The sequence below is a fragment of the Thunnus maccoyii genome, chromosome 8, assembly GCF_910596095.1.
Source record: "Thunnus maccoyii chromosome 8, fThuMac1.1, whole genome shotgun sequence".
In the NCBI taxonomy this organism is placed as follows: Eukaryota; Metazoa; Chordata; class Actinopteri; order Scombriformes; family Scombridae; genus Thunnus; species Thunnus maccoyii.
Genome location: NC_056540.1, coordinates 34,884,868 through 34,912,367, shown reverse-complemented (window position 1 = coordinate 34,912,367; position 27,500 = coordinate 34,884,868). Strand labels below are relative to the sequence as shown.

The 27,500-nt window shown below is 43.9% G+C and overlaps 1 protein-coding gene across 3 annotated transcripts in view; it reads left to right on the top strand.

Moving 5' to 3' along the window:
- tbc1d2 (TBC1 domain family, member 2) overlaps positions 1–27,500 on the top strand; it is a 49,900-nt gene that overhangs the window by 3,506 nt on the left and 18,894 nt on the right. For 2 of the 3 annotated variants that reach the window (XM_042419808.1, XM_042419807.1), the window contains exons 2-13: positions 3,456–3,587; positions 6,830–7,817; positions 9,379–9,496; positions 13,444–13,564; positions 15,337–15,452; positions 15,913–16,169; positions 16,706–16,975; positions 20,785–20,913; positions 21,799–21,909; positions 22,686–22,858; positions 22,975–23,086; positions 27,447–27,500. The exon at positions 27,447–27,500 is cut by the window's right edge and continues 147 nt beyond it. In XM_042419808.1, coding sequence (XP_042275742.1) covers positions 3,511–3,587; positions 6,830–7,817; positions 9,379–9,496; positions 13,444–13,564; positions 15,337–15,452; positions 15,913–16,169; positions 16,706–16,975; positions 20,785–20,913; positions 21,799–21,909; positions 22,686–22,858; positions 22,975–23,086; positions 27,447–27,500 — 2,526 coding nt within the window. In that variant the 5' untranslated portion in view covers positions 3,456–3,510. Of the gene's footprint in view, positions 1–3,455; positions 3,588–6,829; positions 7,818–9,378; positions 9,497–13,443; positions 13,565–15,336; positions 15,453–15,912; positions 16,170–16,705; positions 16,976–20,235; positions 20,410–20,784; positions 20,914–21,798; positions 21,910–22,685; positions 22,859–22,974; positions 23,087–27,446 lie in introns of those variants that run through there. The other variant, XM_042419809.1, reaches the window with a different exon arrangement.

The following is a 27,500-nucleotide window of genomic DNA, read 5'->3' as shown; positions in this document are numbered from 1 at the left end:
CCTGTGTGTGTATTTCTACCTGTGTGTGTGTTTCTACCTGTGTGTGTTTCTACCTGTGTGTGTGTGTTTCTACCTGTGTGTTTGTTTCTACCTGTGTGTGTGTTTTTACCTGTGTGTGTTTCTACCTGTGTGTGTATTTCTACCTGTGTGTGTGTGTGTTTCTACCTGTGTGTGTGTTTTTACCTGTGTGTGTTTCTACCTGTGTGTGTATTTCTACCTGTGTGTGTGTGTGTTTCTACCTGTGTGTGTGTGTATTTCTACCTGTGTGTGTGTATTTCTACCTGTGTGTGTGTATTTCTACCTGTGTGTGTGTGTTTCTACCTGTGTGTGTGTATTTCTACCTGTGTGTGTGTATTTCTACCTGTGTGTGTATTTCTACCTGTGTGTGTGTGTTTCTACCTGTGTGTGTGTTTCTACCTGTGTGTGTTTCTACCTGTGTGTGTATTTCTACCTGTGTGTGTGTGTTTCTACCTGTGTGTGTATTTCTACCTGTGTGTGTGTGTGTTTCTACCTGTGTGTGTGTGTATTTCTACCTGTGTGTGTTTTTACCTGTGTGTGTGTATTTCTACCTGTGTGTGTATTTCTACCTGTGTGTGTGTGTTTCTACCTGTGTGTGTGTGTGTTTCTACCTGTGTGTGTGTTTCTACCTGTGTGTGTGTTTCTACCTGTGTGTGTATTTCTACCTGTGTGTGTGTGTTTCTACCTGTGTGTGTGTATTTCTACCTGTGTGTGTGTATTTCTACCTGTGTGTGTGTGTTTCTACCTGTGTGTGTTTCTACCTGTGTGTGTTTCTACCTGTGTGTGTGTATTTCTACCTGTGTGTGTTTCTACCTGTGTGTGTGTTTCTACCTGTGTGTGTGTTTCTACCTGTGTGTGTGTGTTTCTACCTGTGTGTGTTTCTACCTGTGTGTGTGTGTTTCTACCTGTGTGTGTTTCTACCTGTGTGTGTGTTTTTACCTGTGTGTGTGTTTCTACCTGTGTGTGTGTGTTTCTACCTGTGTGTGTGTTTCTACCTGTGTGTGTGTTTTTACCTGTGTGTGTATTTCTACCTGTGTGTGTGTGTTTCTACCTGTGTGTGTGTGTTTCTACCTGTGTGTGTGTATTTCTACCTGTGTGTGTTTCTACCTGTGTGTGTGTGTTTCTACCTGTGTGTGTTTCTACCTGTGTGTGTTTCTACCTGTGTGTGTGTATTTCTACCTGTGTGTGTTTCTACCTGTGTGTGTGTTTCTACCTGTGTGTGTGTTTCTACCTGTGTGTGTGTGTTTCTACCTGTGTGTGTTTCTACCTGTGTGTGTGTGTTTCTACCTGTGTGTGTGTTTTTACCTGTGTGTGTGTGTTTCTACCTGTGTGTGTTTCTACCTGTGTGTGTGTTTCTACCTGTGTGTGTTTCTACCTGTGTGTGTGTTTCTACCTGTGTGTGTTTCTACCTGTGTGTGCGTTTCTACCTGTGTGTGTGTTTCTACCTGTGTGTGTGTGTTTCTACCTGTGTGTGTGTATTTCTACCTGTGTGTGTTTCTACCTGTGTGTGTGTGTTTCTACCTGTGTGTGTATTTCTACCTGTGTGTGTGTTTCTACCTGTGTGTGTGTGTGTTTCTACCTGTGTGTGTATTTCTACCTGTGTGTGTGTATTTCTACCTGTGTGTATTTCTACCTGTGTGTGTGTGTTTCTACCTGTGTGTGTGTTTCTACCTGTGTGTGTGTGTTTCTACCTGTGTGTGTGTTTCTACCTGTGTGTGTGTTTCTACCTGTGTGTGTATTTCTACCTGTGTGTGTGTGTTTCTACCTGTGTGTGTGTTTCTACCTGTGTGTGTGTTTCTACCTGTGTGTGTGTTTTTACCTGTGTGTGTTTTTACCTGTGTGTGTGTGTTTCTACCTGTGTGTGTGTGTTTCTACCTGTGTGTGTGTTTTTACCTGTGTGTGTGTGTTTCTACCTGTGTGTGTGTGTTTCTACCTGTGTGTGTGTTTCTACCTGTGTGTGTATTTCTACCTGTGTGTGTGTGTTTCTACCTGTGTGTGTATTTCTACCTGTGTGTGTGTTTCTACCTGTGTGTGTATTTCTACCTGTGTGTGTATTTCTACCTGTGTGTGTGTGTTTCTACCTGTGTGTGTATTTCTACCTGTGTGTGTGTTTCTACCTGTGTGTGTATTTCTACCTGTGTGTGTGTGTTTCTACCTGTGTGTGTGTTTCTACCTGTGTGTGTATTTCTACCTGTGTGTGTGTTTCTACCTGTGTGTGTGTGTTTCTACCTGTGTGTGTGTGTTTCTACCTGTGTGTGTTTCTACCTGTGTGTGTATTTCTACCTGTGTGTGTGTGTTTCTACCTGTGTGTGTTTCTACCTGTGTGTGTATTTCTACCTGTGTGTGTGTGTTTCTACCTGTGTGTGTGTTTTTACCTGTGTGTGTTTCTACCTGTGTGTGTATTTCTACCTGTGTGTGTGTGTTTCTACCTGTGTGTGTGTATTTCTACCTGTGTGTGTGTTTCTACCTGTGTGTGTGTATTTCTACCTGTGTGTATTTCTACCTGTGTGTGTGTATTTCTACCTGTGTGTGTGTGTTTCTACCTGTGTGTGTGTATTTCTACCTGTGTGTGTGTGTTTCTACCTGTGTGTGTGTATTTCTACCTGTGTGTATTTCTACCTGTGTGTGTGTGTTTCTACCTGTGTGTGTGTTTCTACCTGTGTGTGTGTTTCTACCTGTGTGTGTGTGTTTCTACCTGTGTGTGTATTTCTACCTGTGTGTGTGTGTTTCTACCTGTGTGTGTGTTTCTACCTGTGTGTGTTTCTACCTGTGTGTGTGTTTCTACCTGTGTGTGTGTTTCTACCTGTGTGTGTGTGTTTATACCTGTGTGTGTATTTCTACCTGTGTGTGTATTTCTACCTGTGTGTGTATTTCTACCTGTGTGTGTGTGTTTCTACCTGTGTGTGTGTGTATTTCTACCTGTGTGTGTGTGTTTCTACCTGTGTGTGTTTCTACCTGTGTGTGTGTATTTCTACCTGTGTGTGTGTGTTTCTACCTGTGTGTGTGTTTCTACCTGTGTGTGTGTGTTTCTACCTGTGTGTGTGTGTTTCTACCTGTGTGTGTGTTTCTACCTGTGTGTGTGTGTTTCTACCTGTGTGTGTGTTTCTACCTGTGTGTGTGTGTTTCTACCTGTGTGTGTGTGTTTCTACCTGTGTGTGTGTATTTCTACCTGTGTGTGTTTCTACCTGTGTGTGTGTATTTCTACCTGTGTGTGTGTTTCTACCTGTGTGTGTGTGTTTCTACCTGTGTGTGTGTGTGTATTTCTACTAAACTCCTGCCAATAGATAATCAATAATGACTGTAATCAGTTCTGGGGAAATGGTTTTATTTTGAAAAGTTAGGACCATTAACCTTTTTTCTATCCTTTTTTGGCTATTATTTTGAAATTGAATACCGGAAGTCGCGTGTGTTATCGCGGTGTTTGACTTGTCGAGCAGAAAGGAGCGGAGAACCGGCTGGAGGCACGAGTCAGGAAGAGAAAGGAGAAGAAATATGGATAAAGAGACACAAACAACCACAACAGACACTAAAGAAGAAGAAGTAAACAACAACAACAACAACAACTACAGGTAAACAGCAGCAGTCTCACAGTTTGACTCACTGACTTTATTTTCTTCACACTGACACTCCTTCAGCTGTCAATCACACGCAGCAGCAGCGAGGCCCCGCCCCTCCAGGTGAACACAGGTAAACCCAGCAGAATGTGTACTTTCAGTCCAGTACTTCACTTTATACATTATACTTTACAGATTACACGTGTACTTTTACTGCTGATACTTTTACTACATGAAGCTTGTGTACTTTTACTGCTGATACTTTTACTACATGAAGCTCGTGTACTTTTACTGCAGATACTTTTACTACATGAAGCTTGTGTACTTTTACTGCTGATACTTTTACTACATGAAGCTCGTGTACTTTTACTGCAGATACTTTTACTACATGAAGCTCGTGTACTTTTACTGCAGATACTTTTACTACATGAAGCTTGTGTACTTTTACTGCAGATACTTTTACTACATGAAGCTCGTGTACTTTTACTGCTGATACTTTTACTACATGAAACTCGTGTACTTTTACTGCTGATACTTTTACTACATGAAGCTCGTGTACTTTTACTGCTGATACTTTTACTACATGAAGAGAGAGAGAGAGAGAGAGCACAAACTTTATTACTTTTTGATTTTATGTTGGTTAAGTTAGTGAAATATATAGTTTTATACTGAGAAACAGCCTATTTACACATTCAAATCTTAAAATAACAGTAACATCTGCAGCATATAAGAATGAGAAATGGTTACTACATCAGTTTATAACTATTGTTCATGTAACACAATGTTTGAACTCACAGTAGCCTCATTCATTCATGACAAACAGAAGCCAGAACATGGAAACCATAAACAATGCAGAATCCAAAACATCATCACAGCTTCAGTCAGAACTCATAAAATATCTGAACATTTATAGCAGAAAGTCATTTAACAACGTTTTCCTTTTAAAATAAGAGTGAGTCAGATTAAGCTACCAGTGACATCAGAAGCTGAGTCAGGTGTCATCCAGCAGGTTCAAGCAAAAATAGATAAAAAAAACACATTTTCATTGAACATACAGCCGACAGAGCAGCAGACTAAACTCTGCCTTCAAACAATGCACGGCGTATGAGGGCGGAACTTCCTGCGGGAACAATGTACTTATTTCACAGTCTCGGGTTGGACTGACCCCAGAATAAACACGGCTCATCAGTCAGACTTCACTCTTCATCAGCACACCTGAATCATTCAGTTTGCTGCGGTGCATCAGGGGTTCACTGCGTTCAGTCAGATCTTCCACCGCTTGCAGAATCCTGACGGATCTTCTGCTGTGGCCAAGACGTAGATTTCCATCTTTTAAGGGGACGCAGATCACTGAAGGTCATATTCACTACTATCTCTACTACCTAAGGGACCAAGAAAAGACCGGCCACCAACTCTTTGACCAGAAGATCATACATATCCGGGGGGGAGGGGGGGTTGGTACTGTGGTCTGTATATGTTGGGGGGGGGGGGGGGGGGGTTGGTACTGTGGTCTGTATATGTTGGCGGGAGGGGGGGGGGGGTTGGTACTGTGGTCTGTATATGTTGGGGGGAGGGGGGGGTTGGTACTGTGGTCTGTATATGTTGGGGGGAGGGGGGGGTTGGTACTGTGGTCTGTATATGTTGGCGGGAGGGGGGGGTTGGTACTGTGGTCTGTATATGTTGGGGGAGGGGGGGAGGTTGGTACTGTGGTCTGTATATGTTGGGGGAGGGGGGGAGGTTGGTACTGTGGTCTGTATATGTTGGGGGGAGGGGGGGGGGTTGGTACTGTGGTCTGTATATGTTGGGGGGAGGGGGGGGTTGGTACTGTGGTCTGTATATGTTGGGGGAGGGGGGGAGGTTGGTACTGTGGTCTGTATATGTTGGGGGAGGGGGGGAGGTTGGTACTGTGGTCTGTATGTGTTGGGGGGAGGGGGGGGGTTGGTACTGTGGTCTGTATGTGTTGGGGGGAGGGGGGGGGTTGGTACTGTGGTCTGTATATGTTGGGGGGAGGGGGTGGGGGTTGGTACTGTGGTCTGTATATGTTGGCGGGAGGGGGGGTTGGTACTGTGGTCTGTATATGTTGGGGGGAGGGGGGGGGGTTGGTACTGTGGTCTGTATATGTTGGCGGGAGGGGGGGGTTGGTACTGTGGTCTGTATATGTTGGGGGGAGGGGGTGGGGGTTGGTACTGTGGTCTGTATATGTTGGCGGGAGGGGGGGGGTTGGTACTGTTGTCTGTATATGTTGGGGGGAGGGGGGGGGGTTGGTACTGTGGTCTGTATATGTTGGGGGGAGGGGGGGAGGTTGGTACTGTGGTCTGTATATGTCGGGGGGAGGGGGGGGGTTGGTACTGTGGTCTGTATATGTTGGGGGGAGGGGGGGGGTTGGTACTGTTGTCTGTATATGTTGGGGGGGGTTGGTACTGTGGTCTGTATATGTCGGGGGGAGGGGGGAGGTTGGTACTGTGGTCTGTATATGTTGGGGGGAGGGGGGGGGGGGTTGGTACTGTGGTCTGTATATGTCGGGGGGAGGGGGGGGGGGGTTGGTACTGTGGTCTGTATGTGTTGGGGGGGGGGGGGGGGGGGGGCGGCTTCCTGTCATTATGTCTCATTACTGTGGAAATCATTTCCTTCAGAAGTCACAATAACAGAAACACTGTTCAGTCAGTCTGCAGTAACAGCAGGTTATAAACCTTTACAAGTAAAACTGATTAAAAGTTTCACACAGTATCTGTTTACAGGTGAACGACGATATTTTACTGCGGCTGTCAGCAGTAAAATTAATACTTTTTTCAGGTCAAGAGGAAGGAAAGAAGATATTTCCTGTTTGTTTTACATGAATTAAACTATTTGTAATGTTGAATAACTTTGTCAACTCCATATAAGCTTCTGTTTCATTACAAACAGCTCAAACAGTTTAATATTAATATTAAATATTAATTTAATATTAATATGTAGATACTTACTGCTTCAGCTTCAGTTTATTTCTGTCTCAGTGTTTCTTCTTCTGCAGTTTTAATCCTGTTATTTATTTTCATTTTTTGTTCTTGTCATTCTCAGATTTTTACAGACGTGTAAAAAAAAGTTTATTTGATGTTATTTTATAGTATTTTCAGTTAAGATCAGACGACTCAACACGTTTAAAACAAACTGTTGAAACTGTTTGAGCTTCATGTTTCATTCTTCCTGCCAACACTAAACTGCCATCTGACACAAACATCATGACGGTTTCTCCTCCTCTGTTTTCTTTCTGTTTTTAGCGAGATGGATGGAAGCGGCTCGGCAGGAAATCCCAGCGCTGCCTCGTCTCACTCACTTCCTGCCCACGCGGAGGAGGAGACGCTTCAAAGAGCTGATTGGATCTCAGCTTCTGAGGACGCCGACCAGCAGAGCAGAGAGTCCGTCAGTCAGTCCGGGTCCCACAAACACCAGAGTCCAGCAGAGACACACCAGGGTCCAGCAGAGGAACACCAGAGTCCAGCAGAGGAACACCAGGGTCCAACAGAGGAACACCAGGGTCCAGCAGAGGAACACCAGAGTCCAGCAGAGGAACACCAGGGTCCAGCAGAGACACACCAGAGTCCAGCAGAGGAACACCAGGGTCCAACAGAGGAACACCAGGGTCCAGCAGAGACACACCAGAGTCCAGCAGAGGAACACCAGGGTCCAGCAGAGGAACACCAGGGTCCAGCAGAGGAACACCAGAGTCCAGCAGAGGAACCAGACCAGCTGGATCCTTCAACAAAAAAACAGAAAACAAAAGATTCAGCTTCTTCAGACAATCAACCAGAACCAGAAGGTTCTCAGGAGCACCAGAAAACTGTTGAAGTTTGTCCCCCTCCTCACCTGGACACCCAGCAGGCTCCGCCCCCTGCTGACCAGCAGAACCACCTGTGTTCTCCTCAGGTTCCCCCTTCATTGGTCCATCTGACTGACACGTTGAGCGTGGCTCCGCCCCTCACCATGGAGGCGTTGTGTGACCAGGTGAGGCCCAGCCCTCCGGTTTCTTCTTCAGGTGAGCCCAAACTGTGCGGCTTCCTGCAGAAGCAGGGCGGGCCTCTGCGGGCCTGGAAGCAGCGCTGGTTCACCTATGAGGAGAAGAAGAACCAGCTGTTCTACTACCGCACGCCGCAAGATGTGGCGCCGCTCGGCCGGGTGGAGCTCAGCGGCGCCACCTTCACCTACCCGCTGAAGGCCGAGAGGGGCACCTTCCACATCAAGACGCCTGAACGCACCTTCATACTAAAGGTAGGAGTTCATACGGAGCCTGCAGAGTTACACACTTCATATTAAAGGTTTATGGTCGGTTTCAGGTGGTGAACAGTCAGACTGATCACTGAGATGTTGGATCTGTAGAGGATTTACAGTAGCAGATGTTTGCTACATGATCAGTCTATCTGCTAAACTCACTGTTTACATTCTGCAGAGCGCCGAATCACAGTGGAGACGTCTTCGTTAGATGCGTGTCTGTATTCACTCGTTCACTCCTTCCTGTATAACAGACTAGTTCAGTCAGCAGTGTCATAAACCGTAGAGTCATTTTCTCATCTATAAAATGTGGAGCATTGCATCGTGGGATTGTTGGCAGAAAGTAGTGAACATTTTTTGTTCCATCGTGGAATTATTGAGGGCACTATAAACCGATCAGCCATAACATTAAAACCACCTGCCTCGTACTGTGTAGGTTCCTGTTGTCCCACTCAAACAGCTCTGAAGGTTCCTCTGGTCTCTGGAACCAACACGACAGCAGCAGATCCTTTAAGTCCTGTAAGGTGTGTGGTGGAGCCTCCATGGATCAGACTGGTTTTTCCAGCACATCCCACAGATGCTCGCTGGGTTGGAGATCTGGGGAAAAACATTGAACTCTTCGTCATGTTCCTCAAACAGTCCTGATCAGTTCTTGCAGTGCAGCAGAGAGCGTTATCCTGCTGGAAGAACCGCCGCCATGAAGGATGAACTTATTCTGCAGCAGAACGTTGCTCAGAGCATCACACTGCCTCCACCAGCCTTCTTCCCATAATGCACCCTGGTGCCATCTCTCCCCCATGTAAACGACGAACACGCCCCGGCCGTCCACATGAGGTAAAAGAAAACGTGATTCATCAGACCAGGAAACCTTCTTCCATTGCTCCACGGTCCAGTTCTGATGCTCACGTGTCCGTTGTAGGCGTTTCGGCGGTGGACGGCGGTCAGCATGGACACTCTGACAGCGTTAACTTCTAGTAGCTCTTCTGAGGGATCGGACCAGACCGTCCAGCCTTCGCTCCACAACGGCATCAGTGAGCCAGGACCCTGTCGCCGGTTCACTGCTTGTCTTTCGTTGGACCACTTTTGGTAGGAACTGACCAGTACATACTGGGAAGACCCCACAAGACCTGCTGGAGACGCTCTGACCCAGTCAACCAGCCTTCACTGTTTGTTCCTGGTCAGAGTGGCTCAGATATTTTACCTGATATATTCACCTATTGATAATCAATGTAATGAACGTCACCTGTCAGTGGTTTAGTGTTGAGACTGATCGATGTATAGTGGAAACATTTATGCACTCAGACATAATGACGCAGGATAAAAGTAGTAAACAGGGAGTCTCGTGTTTAAAACATTTATGCAGCAGAACCAGAGAAATCATCTTTTTTATTCCACACATTCTTCCTCCCTGTCAAAACCTGGTGCCTACATTACCCACGATGCACCTGTACAGACTGTGGTGTGTATGCTAGTAGCGGCTAACGTAGCCTGGAGCGGCTAGCGTCCAGCAGAGATGAGGAGCTACAGACGTCTCACTTCATTTCTCTGTTCTGATAAACAGGCTGTAACTCAGGAGCTGATGCTCTACTGGCTGCAGCAGCTGCAGGTGAAACGCTGGCAGCACAGACAGACCAACACCTGCCCAGACCCCACAAACAACAACAACAACAACCCTACAGGTGAGAAACAAACAAACAACACTACAGGTGAGAAACAAACAAACAAACAACCCTACAGGTGAGAAACAAACAAACAACCCTACAGGTGAGAAACAAACAAACAAACAACCCTACAGGTGAGAAACAAACAAACAAACAACACTACACATGAGAAACAAACAAACAAACAACCCTACAGGTGAGAAACAAACAAACAAACAACACTACATGTGAGAAACAAACAAACAAACCTACAGGTGAGAAACAAACAAACAAACAACACTACAGGTGAGAAACAAACAAACAAACAACCCTACAGGTGAGAAACAAACAAACAAACAACACTACCAGTGTGAAACAAACAAACAAACAACCCTACAGGTGAGAAACAAACAAACAAACAACACTACCGGTGTGAAACAAACAAACAAACAACACTACAGGTGAGAAACAGGTGGACGCGTCCTGCGGTGACTCCGCCCCTCCTCCTCCTCCCAGGGAGAGCTGGGAAATGCGTCCTGCAGACGAGGGAGCGGCTCCAGCTGACGAACCACAGCGTGACTCAGCCAGTTACATCATCAGTGACGTCATCAACAGTCAGTTCTTCCTGTTGTGTCTTTCTGATTATTTATTAATCACATAATCGACCCGCAGACAGATTATCCCACAGTCACATGATCCGCCGTCCTGCCACCGCGGTCACATGACTCCCCTGACCTGCTGCTGCTGCTGCTGAGCAGCTTTACAAATGTTTCATGAGGAAGGAAACGTTAGAGCTCAATGATTCACCCGCTGAGTTCAGAGAGAAACAGACGGATGTTATCAGATCCAGCTGTGACTCACTCAGCTGAAAACAGTCTCATTTCTCTTCTCATGACAGTGAACCTGAAGATGTTTAGATGAAAAGAAGTTCAATATTTGTTCTTGTTGTGTGTTCAGTATAATATTAAGTTACTGGTTGATGTAGATTATTAATATAAATATCTGGAGTTGTTATTCACAGTGTTTGAACTTTTACTGCCTTTAAAACCAAAACACAACAATCTACACCAACGTTAGCGTCAATGGATCATTGAAAGATGCTAATGTTAGCGACAACGTCTTCATAAAATCTGCCCAGTAATCAGATTACACTGTTTGTTGCTTTCTTGGATTTTTATTGTAGCAGAGTTTTGAACTAAAAGGAACCTGTTTGCTTTTAAACTGAACTGTTAGTAAAAGTTCTAAAGTGTTTTGTTATAAAGTAGTGTAAACTAGCTAACTGTATATAAAGTAGTGTAAACTAGCTAACTGTATATAAAGTAGTGTAAACTAGCTAACTGTATATAAAGTAGTGTAAACTAGCTAACTGTATATAAAGTAGTGTAAACTAGCTAACTGTATATAAAGTAGTGTAAACTAGCTAACTGTATATAAAGTAGTGTAAACTAGCTCCACCTCCAGCAGCTACAACAGTAACATGCTGCTCTAACACTGATGCTTCACTATTAATAATCTAATGATGTCATATATAATAATATATCAGTCAGAGGGACCAAACCACTACTTTTACTGCAATACTTTAACTACATCAAGCTCATAATACTTATGTACTTTTACTGCAATACTTTAACTACATCGAGCTCATAATACTTATGTACTTTTACTGCAATACTTTAACTACATCAAGCTCATAATACTTATGTACTTTTACTGCAATACTTTAACTACATCAAGCTCATAATACTTATGTACTTTTACTGCAATACTTTAACTACATCAAGCTCATAATACTTATGTACTTTTACTGCAATACTTTAACTACATCAAGCTCATAATACTTATGTACTTTTACTGCAATACTTTAACTACATCAAGCTCATAATACTTATGTACTTTTACTGCAATACTTTAACTACATCAAGCTCATAATACTTATGTACTTTTACTGCAATACTTTAACTACATCAAGCTCATAATACTTATGTACTTTTACTGCAATACTTTAACTACATCAAGCTCATAATACTTATGTACTTTTACTGCAATACTTTAACTACATCAAGCTCATAATACTTATGTACTTTTACTGCAATACTTTAACTACATCAAGCTCATAATACTTATGTACTTTTACTGCAATACTTTAACTACATCAAGCTCATAATACTTATGTACTTTTACTGCAGTAAAGGTTCTGAGTTCTTCCAGCACATTGAAACAACAGTTAATCGTTAACAAGCTGCTGCTTTGTTTTAATCAGATTTAATCTGCAGGAACAAAGACGGATTAATGTTTGATCAGCTGATCAGAAAACCTTCAAAACAAACTGGTTTCACTGTGTTTGTGCTGCTCCACCAGTCCCCCACCTGTCCTCCACCAGTCCCCCACCAGTCCTTCGCCTGTCCTCCACCAGTCCCCCACCAGTCCTCCATCTGTCCTCCACCTGTCCCCCACCAGTCCCCCACCAGTCCCCCACCTGTCCCCCACCTGTCCTCCACTTGTCCCCCACCAGTCCCCCACTAGTACCCCACCAGTCCCCCTCAGCGCTGTTACAGAGTGGAGCTTCTTCCCTCACTGAGGATCTTTGTTCAAGTCCAGACACGCAAACCGACAACAGACGAGTTTTATTTCATCATGTAGTGACTGAAAGAATGAAGAAGTTTAAGGATCCTCCTGCTCAGAACATCTCCAGTAAAATAAAGTTTTTCTCCAAATGGTTAATGTAGTTTTTAAAGAGCTGATATGTATAAACACGCTTTTCTTGTGATAAACCGAGGACTTCAGGGCTGCTGTGACATCATCATCAGTGACATCATCAGCAGGACGCAGCCGACAGGATGTGATGTCGGTGTGACAGTAGATCAGCTGCAGGCGGCTGAATGAGAGGAAACACTGACTCACTAAATATAAATCCTGCAGGACGTGTTTCCTCTCAGACTGAATAAACATCAACTTATAAAGTTCATGTTCGGCTTGTTGTCTGACGTCTCACCTGCTTCTCAGGTATTCAGCTCGAGTCCCGACTCGTCTGACTCAGCAAAACACAGAAACCCTTCAACAACAAAACAAAACAATAGATAATAAAATGCTGTTAACAGCCTGAAGCACTGCTGGAGACACAAAGACAATTAAAAACATATAAAAACAATTAAAAACATAAAAACATAAAAACATATAAAAACATAAAAACATATAAAAACATATAAAAACATAAAAACAATTAAAAACATAAAAACATATAAAAACATAAAAACAATTAAAAACAATTAAAAACATATAAAAACAATTAAAAACATAAAAACATAAAAACAATTAAAAACAATTAAAAACATATAAAAACAATTAAAAACAATTAAAAACAATTAAAAACAATTAAAAACAATTAAAAACATATAAAAACAATTAAAAACAATTAAAAACAATTAAAAACATATAAAAACATAAAAACGTGTAAATGGATCTTCTAAGTGTTTGATCTGATGATGTCACACATTAATAATCAATACTGTTTAACATCACTGATGTAAAACAACAACAAAAAAATCCATTTAGTTTGTGTTTTATTTAAGATGATAATCTGACACCACTGTCAAAGTAACAGAGCGTTACTCGGATCACTGGGATTACTGGGATCACTGGGATCACTGGGATTACTGGGATTACTGGGATCACTGGGATCACTGGGATCACTGGGATTACTGGGATTAGGACCTGTAATGTAGGTACTGAAGTAAATAATCACATGACTGCAGAGTGACGACTGACAGACGTTGTTGTTTGTGTTTAAACTTTCTCGTCCGTCTGAACGTGATTCTGATCACATGACGGACAGGAAGTTATAATCCCAGTTAATCCACAACTCTAATCTCCATATTTCATTATATTTATCTAAAATCCATCAACAGAAAAGTTCATGTCAGAATCATAATTTTGGCTCCAGCAGTGTTTTATTGTAATGAACTGGTTTCTGTTTCCTGTTTCTGCAGACGACTTCCTGCCGGTGTTGAAGAGCCCGCTGGGCCTGGTGGGGGAGGAGGCGGCCAACGTCCCGTCACAACGAACGCCGCTCGCCAACATGTCAATCAAACATCCGCTCATCCAGATCCAGTGAGTGACTCGCTGTGTTTTTACAGCAGCACAAAGTAACTGAGTACTTTTACTCAAGTACTGTATTTAAGTACAGTTTGAGGTACTTGTACTTTACTTGAGTATTTCCATGTGATGCTACTTTCTACATTTCAGAGGGAAATATTGTACTTTCTACTCCACTACATTTATTTGACAGCTTTAGTTACTTTTCAGATGAAGATTTGACACAATGGATAATATAACAAGCTTTTAAAATACAACACATTGTTAAAGATGAAACCAGTGGTTTCCAACCTTTTTGTCTTTTGACGTCTTACAAAAAGCAGTGTGTAGTCGGGGTCACATTTCACATGTCTATGAGTTGTTAACAGCTCCACCAAATAGTGATTTTTCTCTCTAAACTTCTCACATGCTTTCATTTCAATAAATGTTCAAATGATCCAATATTTCAGCAAAAATCAAAGATTAGAGAAAAAGTCCAAAAACTGAAAACAGATTTGTGTATCAGAACTTTGTTTTTTCTTCTTTCCTCTCCCATTAATCATCTCACCACCCCTCAGATTTATCTGCTGACCCTTTGGAGGGGCCCGACCCCTAGGTTGGGAACCACTGGACTAAACTAGCTAACTGTATATAAAGTAGTGTAAACTAGCTCCACCTCCAGCAGCTACAACAGTAACATGCTGCTCTAACACTGATGCTTCACTATTAATAATCTAATGATGTCATATATAATAATATATCAGTCAGAGGGACCAAACCACTACTTTTACTGCAATACTTTAACTACATCAAGCTCATAATACTTATGTACTTTTACTGCAATACTTTAACTACATCAAGCTCATAATACTTATGTACTTTTACTGCAATACTTTAACTACATCAAGCTCATAATACTTATGTACTTTTACTGCAATACTTTAACTACAGCAAGCTCATAATACTTATGTACTTTTACTGCAATACTTTAACTACAGCAAGCTCATAATACTTATGTACTTTTACTGCAATACTTTAACAACATCAAGCTCATAATACTTATGTACTTTTACTGCAATACTTTAACTACATCAAGCTCATAATACTTATGTACTTTTACTGCAATACTTTAACTACATCAAGCTCATAATACTTATGTACTTTTACTGCAATACTTTAACTACATCAAGCTCATAATACTTATGTACTTTTACTGCAATACTTTAACTACATCAAGCTCATAATACTTATGTACTTTTACTGCAATACTTTAACTACATCAAGCTCATAATACTTATGTACTTTTACTGCAATACTTTAACTACATCAAGCTCATAATACTTATGTACTTTTACTGCAATACTTTAACTACATCAAGCTCATAATACTTATGTACTTTTACTGCAATACTTTAACTACATCAAGCTCATAATACTTATGTACTTTTACTGCAGTACTTTAACTACATCAAGCTCATAATACTTATGTACTTTTACTGTAATACTTTAACTACATCAAGCTCATAATACTTATGTACTTTTACTGCAGTACTTTAACTACATCAAGCTCATAATACTTATGTACTTTTACTGTAATACTTTAACTACATCAAGCTCATAATACTTATGTACTTTTACTGCAATACTTTAACTACATCAAGCTCATAATACTTATGTACTTTTACTGTAATACTTTAACTACATCAAGCTCATAATACTTATGTACTTTTACTGCAGTAATGGTTGTGTATAGATGATCAGTGGTTGATATTTGATGTGTTGATGTAACTAAAGTTGCGTCTCGTACAGGAACTCGGTCCACAGTCTCCGTAAGAGATCGTCTCAGGAGTGCAGTCAGAGTGTGTTTCATGTGGAGGCTCCACCGTGGACCCCCCCGAACCCTGCAGACCCCCCCAACACTACCAGTACGTACAATAACCAAACACCAGTAATAACTTCTCGACTGTATGGATATGACATGAATGACACTGTCAGAGGGACAGAAATCCTCCTTCATGTCTGTTTGTAGTTTCTTTGGAGTCTTAAAGTCAGATGATGAAGAGTTCAGAAGCTCCGTCGGTTCATATGAAAGCTGCTCAGTGACGCATGAAGACAGAAATGTTCTTCCACAGAGCGAGCGCAGTAGAGACCTCCACTTCCTGTTCGGCCCTCCGGATGACGCGGCTCCTCTGGACCTCTGGAGGTCGAATCTGTCACAAAGTCTGAGGGAAAAAGTCTGTTTGAGCCCAATAACATCACGTGACTTAATGAGGCAGCCTGGGGGCGTGGCCTTATGTCGTCGACAGGAAGTGAGGGAGGTGATCTGGGAGTTGTTGGTGTTGACATGTGATTAATATATTATTAACCCTCACTGTCTCATGTCAGTCCCTCCAGCCCCCAGGACTCCCGTCCCCCCTCTGACTCCGCCCCCTCCCCTCCCATCGGCTGATCCGGCAGACGGGACGTCCCCGGCGGAGGGCGGGGAGTCGCCGTCGCTGCCCGACGGCCAGCGGAGCAGGAAGATGAAGAGCCGCAGCTCGTCCACCATGCCGGTCCTCCGCAGAGACGCCGTGACGTCAGAGCGGACGTCCCGCCTCCAGCAGGAGAAACAGATGCTGATGGAGGAGGTCAAATCTCAGAAGGTGATCAATCAATCAGTGATCAGACAGATGAAGGCTTCATTGATCACATGTTAGTATTGATAACGCAGGATCATGTGATCACATTCACATCGTTGCAGGTGAAACGCTGCTTCATCTTCAGATAGTCACAGTTTCATAAAATGTTTAACGGCACAAACAAACAAACAAACAAAGGCACATTTTCATGTCTTATACATAACAAACCTGCATATAATAAACAATAACTAATAACAAACTGAGTTTAATCTTAAAATATCAACAGTTATGATCAACCCCAGAACACTGATTGATTGATTGGTTTATTAATTGATTGGTTTATTTAACAGGAAGTCCATTAGATCATTTATAAAGGACGTTTCAGCAGAAACACATAAAACATGTGAAGAATATTAATATTAATAAACTTGATGACGTCATGTGATGATAACTGACACATGACTCAAACAGGAAGTGCAGTCATTTCATAACAAGAACATAGTAAACAGACGATGAATGAATGTGATGATCGTGACCCGCGGTGGTCATGTGACTTGCAGGAGCTGGTGTGGCTCCTCCATAAAGCCTTGGAGGCGGCTCAGCTGGAGAAGCGAACCTGCGCCGAGTTCCTGGCGGTGGAGGGCGAGCAGGAGCGCCTGGAGCTGCTGCGGCACCGCGAGCGGCAGGCGGCTGACCTGCGCGGCCGACTGGAGGACGCCAAGATGGAGGCGGAGAGGACGAGCAGGAGCCTGACGCAGAGAGACGCACAGCTGGAGGAACTGCAGCAGAACATCAGGATGCTGATGGAGAAGAACAACGCCAAGCAGGAGGTGACAAACACGCCGTCGTCACCACACAAACACGCCGTCGTCTTCACGCAAACACGCCGTCGTCACCACACAAACACGCCGTCGTCTTCACACAAACACGCCGTCGTCACCACACAAACACGCCGTCGTCTTCACGCAAACACGCCGTCGTCACCACACAAACACGCCGTCGTCACCACACAAACACGCCGTCGTCTTCACACAAACACGCCGTCTTCACACAAACACGCCGTCTTCACACAAACACGCCGTCGTCACCACACAAACACGCCGTCGTCTTCACACAAACACGCCGTCGTCACCACACAAACACGCCGTCGTCTTCACACAAACACGCCGTCGTCTTCACACAAACAGGCCGTCGTCTTCACATAAACACGCCGTCGTCACCACACAAACACGCCGTCGTCACCACACCAACACGCCGTCGTCACCACACAAACACGCCGTCGTCTTCACACAAACACGCCGTCGTCACCACACAAACACGCCGTCGTCACCACACCAACACGCCGTCGTCACCACACAAACACGCCGTCGTCTTCACACAAACACGCCGTCGTCACCACACCAACACGCCGTCGTCACCACACAAACACGCCATCGTCTTCACACAAACACGCCGTCGTCACCACACAAACACGCCGTCGTCTTCACACAAACACGCCGTCGTCACCACACCAACACGCCGTCGTCACCACACAAACACGCCGTCGTCACCACACCAACACGCCGTCGTCACCACACAAACACGCCGTCGTCTTCACACAAACACGCCGTCGTCACCACACAAACACGCCGTCGTCTTCACACAAACACGCCGTCGTCACCACACAAACACGCCGTCGTCACCACACCAACACGCCGTCGTCACCACACAAACACGCCGTCGTCTTCACACAAACACGCCGTCGTCACCACACCAACACGCCGTCGTCACCACACAAACACGCCGTCGTCTTCACACAAACACGCCGTCGTCACCACACAAACACGCCGTCGTCTTCACACAAACACGCCGTCGTCACCACACAAACACGCCGTCGTCACCACACAAACACGCCGTCGTCACCACACAAACACGCCGTCGTCACCACACAAACACGCCGTCGTCTTCACACAAACACGCCGTCGTCACCACACAAACACGCCGTCGTCTTCACACAAACACGCCGTCGTCTTCACACAAACACGCCGTCGTCACCACACAAACACGCCGTCGTCACCACACAAACACGCCGTCGTCACCACACCAACACGCCGTCGTCTTCACACAAACACGCCGTCGTCTTCACACAAACACGCCGTCGTCACCACACAAACACGCCGTCGTCTTCACACAAACACGCCGTCGTCACCACACAAACACGCCGTCGTCACCACACAAACACGCCGTCGTCTTCACACAAACACGCCGTCGTCACCACACAAACACGCCGTCGTCTTCACACAAACACGCCGTCGTCACCACACAAACACGCCGTCGTCACCACACAAACACGCCGTCGTCACCACACCAACACGCCGTCGTCACCACACAAACACGCCGTCGTCTTCACACAAACACGCCGTCGTCACCACACAAACACGCCGTCGTCTTCACACAAACACGCCGTCGTCTTCACACAAACACGCCGTCGTCACCACACAAACACGCCGTCGTCACCACACAAACACGCCGTCGTCACCACACCAACACGCCGTCGTCACCACACAAACACGCCGTCGTCTTCACACAAACACGCCGTTGTCACCACACAAACACGCCGTCGTCACCACACCAACACGCCGTCGTCTTCACACAAACACGCCGTCGTCTTCACACAAACACGCCGTCGTCACCACACAAACACGCCGTCGTCTTCACACAAACACGCCGTCGTCTTCACACAAACACGCCGTCGTCACCACACAAACACGCCGTCGTCTTCACACAAACACGCCGTCGTCTTCACACAAACACGCCGTCGTCTTCACACAAACACGCCGTCGTCTTCACACAAACACGCCGTCGTCTTCACACAAACACGCCGTCGTCACCACACAAACACGCCGTCGTCTTCACACAAACACGCCGTCGTCACCACACAAACACGCCGTCGTCTTCACACAAACACGCCGTCGTCACCACACAAACACGCCGTCATCTTCACACAAACACGCCGTCGTCACCACACAAACACGCCGTCGTCACCACACAAACACGCCGTCGTCTTCACACAAACACGCCGTCATCTTCACACAAACACGCCGTCGTCACCACACAAACACGCCGTCGTCTTCACACAAACACGCCGTCGTCTTCAAACAAACACGCCGTCGTCACCACACAAACACGCCGTCGTCTTCACACAAACACGCCGTCGTCTTCACACAAACACGCCGTCGTCACCACACAAACACGCCGTCGTCTTCACACAAACACGCCGTCGTCTTCACACAAACACGCCGTCGTCACCACACAAACACGTCGTCTTCACACAAACACGCCGTCGTCACCACACAAACACGCCGTCGTCTTCACACAAACACGTCGTCTTCACACAAACACGCCGTCGTCTTCACACAAACACGCCGTCGTCTTCACACAAACACGCCGTCGTCACCACACAAACACGCCGTCGTCTTCACACAAACACGCCGTCGTCACCACACAAACACGCCGTCGTCTTCACACAAACACGCCGTCGTCTTCACACAAACACGCCGTCGTCACCACACAAACACGTCGTCTTCACACAAACACGCCGTCGTCACCACACAAACACGCCGTCGTCTTCACACTGACTCGCTGATCCTTTATGATCTATGTTTATTATCGTCTTTACAAAGTGTTTGAACTGCTCGTCTCATTGTGTCATAAACAATAGAAGTGATTAAAAGTGTGAAATTAGTTCGTCATGGAAACTGTTTATCAGTCAGCAGCTGCTTGTGGTTTGGACCAATCGTGGCGTTTGGTGTGGCGGTAACTGACGGACGAATCTCACCTGCCAACAAACATGATGTCATAGACGAGCAAAACTATTCCCAGATGTTCCCAAATGTTCCCAAATGTTCCCAGATGTTCCCAAATGTTCTCAGATGTTCCCAAATGTTCTCAAATGTTCCCAGATGTTCCCAGATGTTCCCAAATGTTCCCAAATGTTCCCAGATGTTCCCAAATGTTCCCAAATGTTCCCAGATGTTCCCAAATGTTCTCAGATGTTCCCAAATGTTCTCAAATGTTCCCAGATGTTCCCAGATGTTCCCAGATGAGAGTACACGGAGCATTAGAGCTGAGATCTGGTCGTTCCTGTGATCTGCAGGAAGTCGTCATGTGACTCTTCACTGGCAGCAGTTTAAATAAATCACATTATTTTACTTTGAAGAGAAATAAAACATCAGAAACATTTATGACCTCAATGATCACAGGAGACGAATCCAACAGGTTTCCAGTATGTTGATGGTTTGACTGGTGGTTTAATGGTTTTATGTTTATTATCGTTCTTCCTGCAGATGTGATGTTTAGTACGAGTGACGCAATCACAACCCGACTTTGCTCCGGTTCAGAGAAAACTAACAGCAGCAGAGTCGATGATGATGATGATGATGATGATGATGATGATGATGAGTTTTAATGTGACGTCAACATCCAACCAGGAGCTTCTGCTGGTATCAGACCGGCCTTCACATTGATCCACGTTAAAGGAGCTCCACAGAGTCCTGCTGTTATCTGTGGTCATGTGACGTGCTTCCTGTTATCTGTGGTCATGTGACGTGCTTCCTTACAGCTGACGGTGTTTCTGACTGATCATGTTGTTTCCTGTCAGGTGATCATTAAGCTGTGTGATCAGGTGACCTCCTGCATGTCCGACCCGCGGCTCTCCGCCTCGTCCTGCGGCGGCGCTTCGGACTCTCAGACCTTCAAACGGCTTCAGCAGCAGATCGAGAACCTCAAGGTGATCATCAATGCGTCTATCAGGCTTATCAATAATCCAATATTTAGCATGTTAGCATCACAGCTAACTGATGGCTTCAGGTTTGTTTCCTTTTCATACAACAAGAAGTGAATTGATTACTGAACATAATGATCAGTTCAGGAGTTATGATTGATTAACTAATCACAGCTTGAATATCTTAATATTGATTATTAAATGAAGAATCAGGTGTTTGATTATTTAGAAACAGCTGACGAGTAAAACAACAACAAACCACATCATTATTACATCATAGAGGACGATTTAATACGTCAATAAAACAAAAACAAACACCTGATCGGTGTTCAGGCTGCTTCTGTAAACATGTTTAACATCTTTTAACAGCTTTTAACCCTGCAGCAAGTTAAATTCAGATTTATAACATTGTTCTATGAACAGATTTATGTTCTCATCAACAACAGACAACATGTCACATGACTTAAACGTGTTTCCTGTGTTTTCTTAGTATAAAGAAACATATAAAGTAGCAGAAAGCTCATCATGTGATGCAGGAAACATTCACAGACGTAAACAAGTATTAATGAACGAATCAAATACACGACTCATATACAACATACAGTCTACGAAGCTGTTATACATGTTAACACTGTTAACACAGAAGCAGCAGCACGACGTCCTGCACACTCGTTCACTAACACACACTCGTTCACTAGCACACACTCGTTCACTAACACACAACAGCAACAGCTGACTCAACAACTGGATCAATAACAAATGAACGACTGTTTGTTTTATATATTTCATCTCACATTTAAAGCATCTTGTTGAACTTTCATGTGAAGCTGGTTAAACTGGTTAAACTGGTTAAACTGGTTAAACTGGTCTCGCTGTGTTTCTGGTCGTCAGGACGACATCGAGGCTTATAAGACCCAGAACAAGTTTCTGAACTCTGAGATCTACCAGCTGACCAGACTGTGGAGGAGCAGCTCCGAGCAGGAGAAGAGTCTACTGGTGAAGGTCAGTCTGACTGGGAACACTGGACACCAGCTCCGTTACTTTCACTGGTCCTCGTCTCTCAACATGCTGCAACATGTTATTAATGTAATAGATCATATATCAATTATTATTAATTATTAATAATAATTATTTTATTTCAACTCAGTCGGGTTTGTTCACTTTCAACAAACTCTGCCTGAACTAATAAATCCTGATGAAGGTCACCTCCTCATCTTCACCTCCTCATCTTCACCTCCTCATCTTCACCTCCTCATCCTCACCTCCTCATCTTCACCTCCTCATCTTCACCTCCTCATCTTCACCTCCTCATCCTCACCTGTGTGTGTGTGTTGTTGGGGAAATGTTGTTTGGATGAGCAGTTCTTGAGAAATATATAAAATATCTCATAGATAACATTGATTTGTTTGTTCTTCTGCTGGTGGAGTCAATGAGCTGAAATACAGACAGCAGATATATGAGAGGCGTCATGTGACCATCAGAGATATTAGAGAGAATATTACAGCTGCAACATGATACCGGACCAAAATGTGTCAGTAAAAATCTAATAAACCTCTCAGTAAACTGGCGGCCATGATGATGATAATATGCTGAACAGAATATTGATTTTGCATTAGTTTTGTTTTAGTTATATATTTATTTTATATCGTCTTTAAACACCAGATTAATTCAGATTAGGGCTTTAAAAGTTCTCCTCTTGTGAAGAAGGGCAGAGATGATGCGTTCAGGACTCGTAGGACGGCGCGGTGTTTCAGTTTCTGTCCTCTCATTGGCTGCAGTGCGCCTACCTGGAGGCCAGTAACTGTCAGGTGGAGAGCCGTTACCTGGGCGTCCTGAGGAAGCTGCAGGAGAACAAATCTCTGGATCCGGTCCAGCAGGAGGCCGTCCAGAAGATGATCGAAGACGCTCTGAAAGGAGAGCTGAAGAGCGTCATCAAGCTCAACACAAACAGGTACAAACATCAGACACCACGGTGGACAAAATAACAGGAACACTTATTGTTTATTAGCTTGATGATTATTGATGAAGAAACGTAAAAACAGGACAGTTACTGTTTACTGTGTTCAGAGACCACGACGAGTACGGATTCAAAATCATCCCAGACTACGAGGTGGAGGACATGAAGCTGCTCGCAAAGATCCAGGCGCTGGAGATCCGCTCACACAACCTGCTGCACCAGGTCTGAACATAGATATAGACTGACCTGTAGACTGGACTGTAGACTGGACTATAGACTGAACTATAGACTGAACTGTAGACTGAACTGTAGACTGAACTATAGACTGAACTATAGACTGAACTGTAGACTGAACTGTAGACTGAACTATAGACTGAACTGTAGACTGAACTATAAACTGAACTATAGACTGAACCGTAGACTGAACTATAGACTGAACTATAGACTGAACTATAGACTGAACTGTAGACTGAACTGTAGACTGAACTATAGACTGAACTATAGACTGAACTGTAGACTGACCTGTAGACTGAACTATAGACTGACCTGTGAACTGTAGACTGAACTGTAGACTGAACTGTAGACTGAACTATAGACTGACCTGTAGACTGAACTATAGACTGACCTGTAGACTGAACTATAGACTGACCTGTAGACTGAACTATAGACTGACCTGTGAACTGTAGACTGAACTGTAGACTGAACTATAGACTGAACTGTAGACTGAACTATAAACTGAACTGTAGACTGAACTATAGACTGAACTGTAGACTGAACTGTAGACTGAACTGTAGACTGAACTATAGACTGAACTGTAGACTGAACTGTAGACTGAACTGTAGACTGAACTGTAGACTGAACTGTAGACTGAACTATAGACTGAACTGTAGACTGAACTATAGACTGACCTGTGAACTGTAGACTGAACTGTAGACTGAACTATAGACTGAACTGTAGACTGAACTATAGACTGACCTGTAGACTGAACTATAGACTGACCTGTGAACTGTAGACTGAACTGTAGACTGAACTATAGACTGACCTGTAGACTGAACTATAGACTGACCTGTGAACTGTAGACTGAACTGTAGACTGAACTATAGACTGACCTGTAGACTGACCTGTAGACTGAACTATAGACTGACCTGTAGACTGAACTATAGACTGACCTGTGAACTATAGACTGACCTGTAGACTGAACTATAGACTGACCTGTAGACTGAACTATAGACTGACCTGTGAACTATAGACTGAACTGTAGACTGAACTATAGACTGACCTGTAGACTGAACTATAGACTGAACTGTAGACTGAACTGTAGACTGAACTGTAGACTGAACTATAGACTGAGCTGTAGACTGAACTATAGACTGAACTGTAGACTGAACTATAGACTGACCTGTAGACTGAACTATAGACTGACCTGTGAACTATAGACTGAACTGTAGACTGAACTATAGACTGACCTGTAGACTGAACTATAGACTGAACTATAGACTGAACTATAGACTGAGCTGTAGACTGAACTATAGACTGAACTATAGACTGACCTGTAGACTGAACTATAGACTGAACTATAGACTGAGCTGTAGACTGAACTATAGACTGACCTGTAGACTGAACTATAGACTGACCTGTAGACTGAACTGTAGACTGAACTGTAGACTGAACTATAGACTGAGCTGTAGACTGAACTATAGACTGACCTGTAGACTGAACTATAGACTGACCTGTAGACTGAACTATAGACTGACCTGTGAACTATAGACTGAACTGTAGACTGAACTATAGACTGACCTGTAGACTGAACTATAGACTGAACTGTAGACTGAACTATAGACTGAACTGTAGACTGAACTGTAGACTGAACTGTAGACTGAACTATAGACTGAGCTGTAGACTGAACTATAGACTGAACTGTAGACTGAACTATAGACTGACCTGTAGACTGAACTATAGACTGACCTGTGAACTATAGACTGAACTGTAGACTGAACTATAGACTGACCTGTAGACTGAACTATAGACTGAACTATAGACTGAACTATAGACTGAGCTGTAGACTGAACTATAGACTGAACTATAGACTGACCTGTAGACTGAACTATAGACTGAACTATAGACTGAGCTGTAGACTGAACTATAGACTGACCTGTAGACTGAACTATAGACTGACCTGTAGACTGAACTATAGACTGAACTATAGACTGAACTGTAGACTGAACTGTAGACTGAACTGTAGACTGAACTGTAGACTGAACTATAGACTGAACTATAGACTGAACTATAGACTGAGCTGTAGACTGAACTATAGACTGAACTGTAGACTGAACTGTAGACTGAACTGTAGACTGAACTGTGAACTGTAGACTGAGCTGTAGACTGAACTATAGACTGACCTGTAGACTGAACTGTAGACTGAACTGTGAACTATAGACTGAGCTGTAGACTGAACTATAGACTGAACTGTAGACTGAACTGTAGACTGAACTGTAGACTGAACTGTGAACTGTAGACTGAGCTGTAGACTGAACTATAGACTGACCTGTAGACTGAACTGTAGACCGAACTCTGAACTGTAGACTGAACTGTAGACTGAACTGTAGACTGAACTGTGAACTGTAGACTGAACTGTAGACTGAACTGTAGACTGAACTGTAGACTGAACTGTAGACTGGACTATAGACTGAACTGTAGACTGAACTGTAGACTGAACTATAGACTGAACTGTAGACTGAACTGTAGACTGAACTGTAGACTGAACCGTAGACTGAACTGTAGACTGAACTGTAGACCGAACTCTGAACTGTAGACTGAACTGTAGACTGAACTATAGACTGAACTGTAGACTGAACCGTAGACTGAACTGTAGACTGAACTGTAGACCGAACCGTAGACTGAACTGTAGACTGAACTGTAGACTGAACTGTAGACTGAACTGTAGACTGAACCGTAGACTGAACCGTAGACTGAACTATAGACTGAACTGTAGACTGAACTGTAGACTGAACTGTAGACTGAACTATAGACTGAACTCTGAACTGTAGACTGAACTGTAGACTGAACTGTAGACTGAACTGTAGACTGAACTATAGACTGAACTCTGAACTGTAGACTGAACTGTAGACTGAACTATAGACTGAACTGTAGACTGAACTGTAGACTGAACTGTAGACTGAACCGTAGACTGAACCGTAGACTGAACCGTAGACTGAACTATAGACTGAACTGTAGACTGAACTGTAGACTGAACTATAGACTGAACTGTAGACTGAACTGTAGACTGAACTGTAGACTGAACTGTAGACTGAACTATAGACTGAACTGTAGACTGAACTGTAGACTGAACCGTAGACTGAACTATAGACTGAACTGTAGACTGAACTGTAGACTGAACTGTAGACTGAACTCTGAACTGTAGACTGAACCGTAGACTGAACCGTAGACTGAACCGTAGACTGAACTGTAGACCGAACTCTGAACTGTAGACTGAACTGTAGACTGAACTATAGACTGAACTGTAGACTGAACTGTAGACTGAACCGTAGGCTGAACCGTAGACTGAACTGTAGACTGAACTATAGACTGAACTGTAGACTGAACTGTAGACTGAACTATAGACTGAACTGTAGACTGAACTATAGACTGAACTATAGACTGAACCGTAGACTGAACTGTAGACTGAACTATAGACTGAACCGTAGACTGAACTATAGACTGAACTGTAGACTGAACTGTAGACTGAACTGTAGACTGAACTGTAGACTGAACTATAGACTGAACCGTAGACTGAACTATAGACTGAACTGTAGACTGAACTATAGACTGAACCGTAGACTGAACTATAGACTGAACTGTAGACTGAACTGTAGACTGAACTGTAGACTGAACCGTAGACTGAACTATAGACTGAACTGTAGACTGAACTATAGACTGAACTATAGACTGAACTGTAGACTGAACTATAGACTGAACTGTAGACTGAACCGTAGACTGAACTATAGACTGAACTGTAGACTGAACTAAAGACTGAACCGTAGACTGAACTATAGACTGAACTGTAGACTGAACTGTAGACTGAACTGTAGACTGAACCGTAGACTGAACCGTAGACTGAACCGTAGACTGAACTATAGACTGAACTGTAGACTGGACTGTAGACTGAACTATAGACTGAACTATAGACTGAACTGTAGACTGAACTGTAGACTGAACTACAGACTGAACTGTAGACTGAACTATAGACTGAACTACAGACTGAACTGTAGACTGAACTATAGACTGAACTATAGACTGAACTATAGACTGAACTGTAGACTGAACTATAGACTGAACTGTAGACTGAACTACAGACTGAACTGTAAACTGAACTGTAGACTGAACTATAGACTGAACTATAGACTGAACTGTAGACTGAACTATAGACTGAACTGTAGACTGAACTCTGAACTGTAGACTGAACTATAGACTGAACTATAGACTGAGCTGTAGACTGAACTGTAGACTGAACTGTAGACCATCTCCAGACATGTTATCCTGCAGCGTATTGAGACCCAGTGTGTGTGTGTGTGTTTCCCTGCAGGAGGGGGGAGAGCGCCCCCTGTTGAGTCGCTGGGCTCAGTACCTCGCCGGCAGG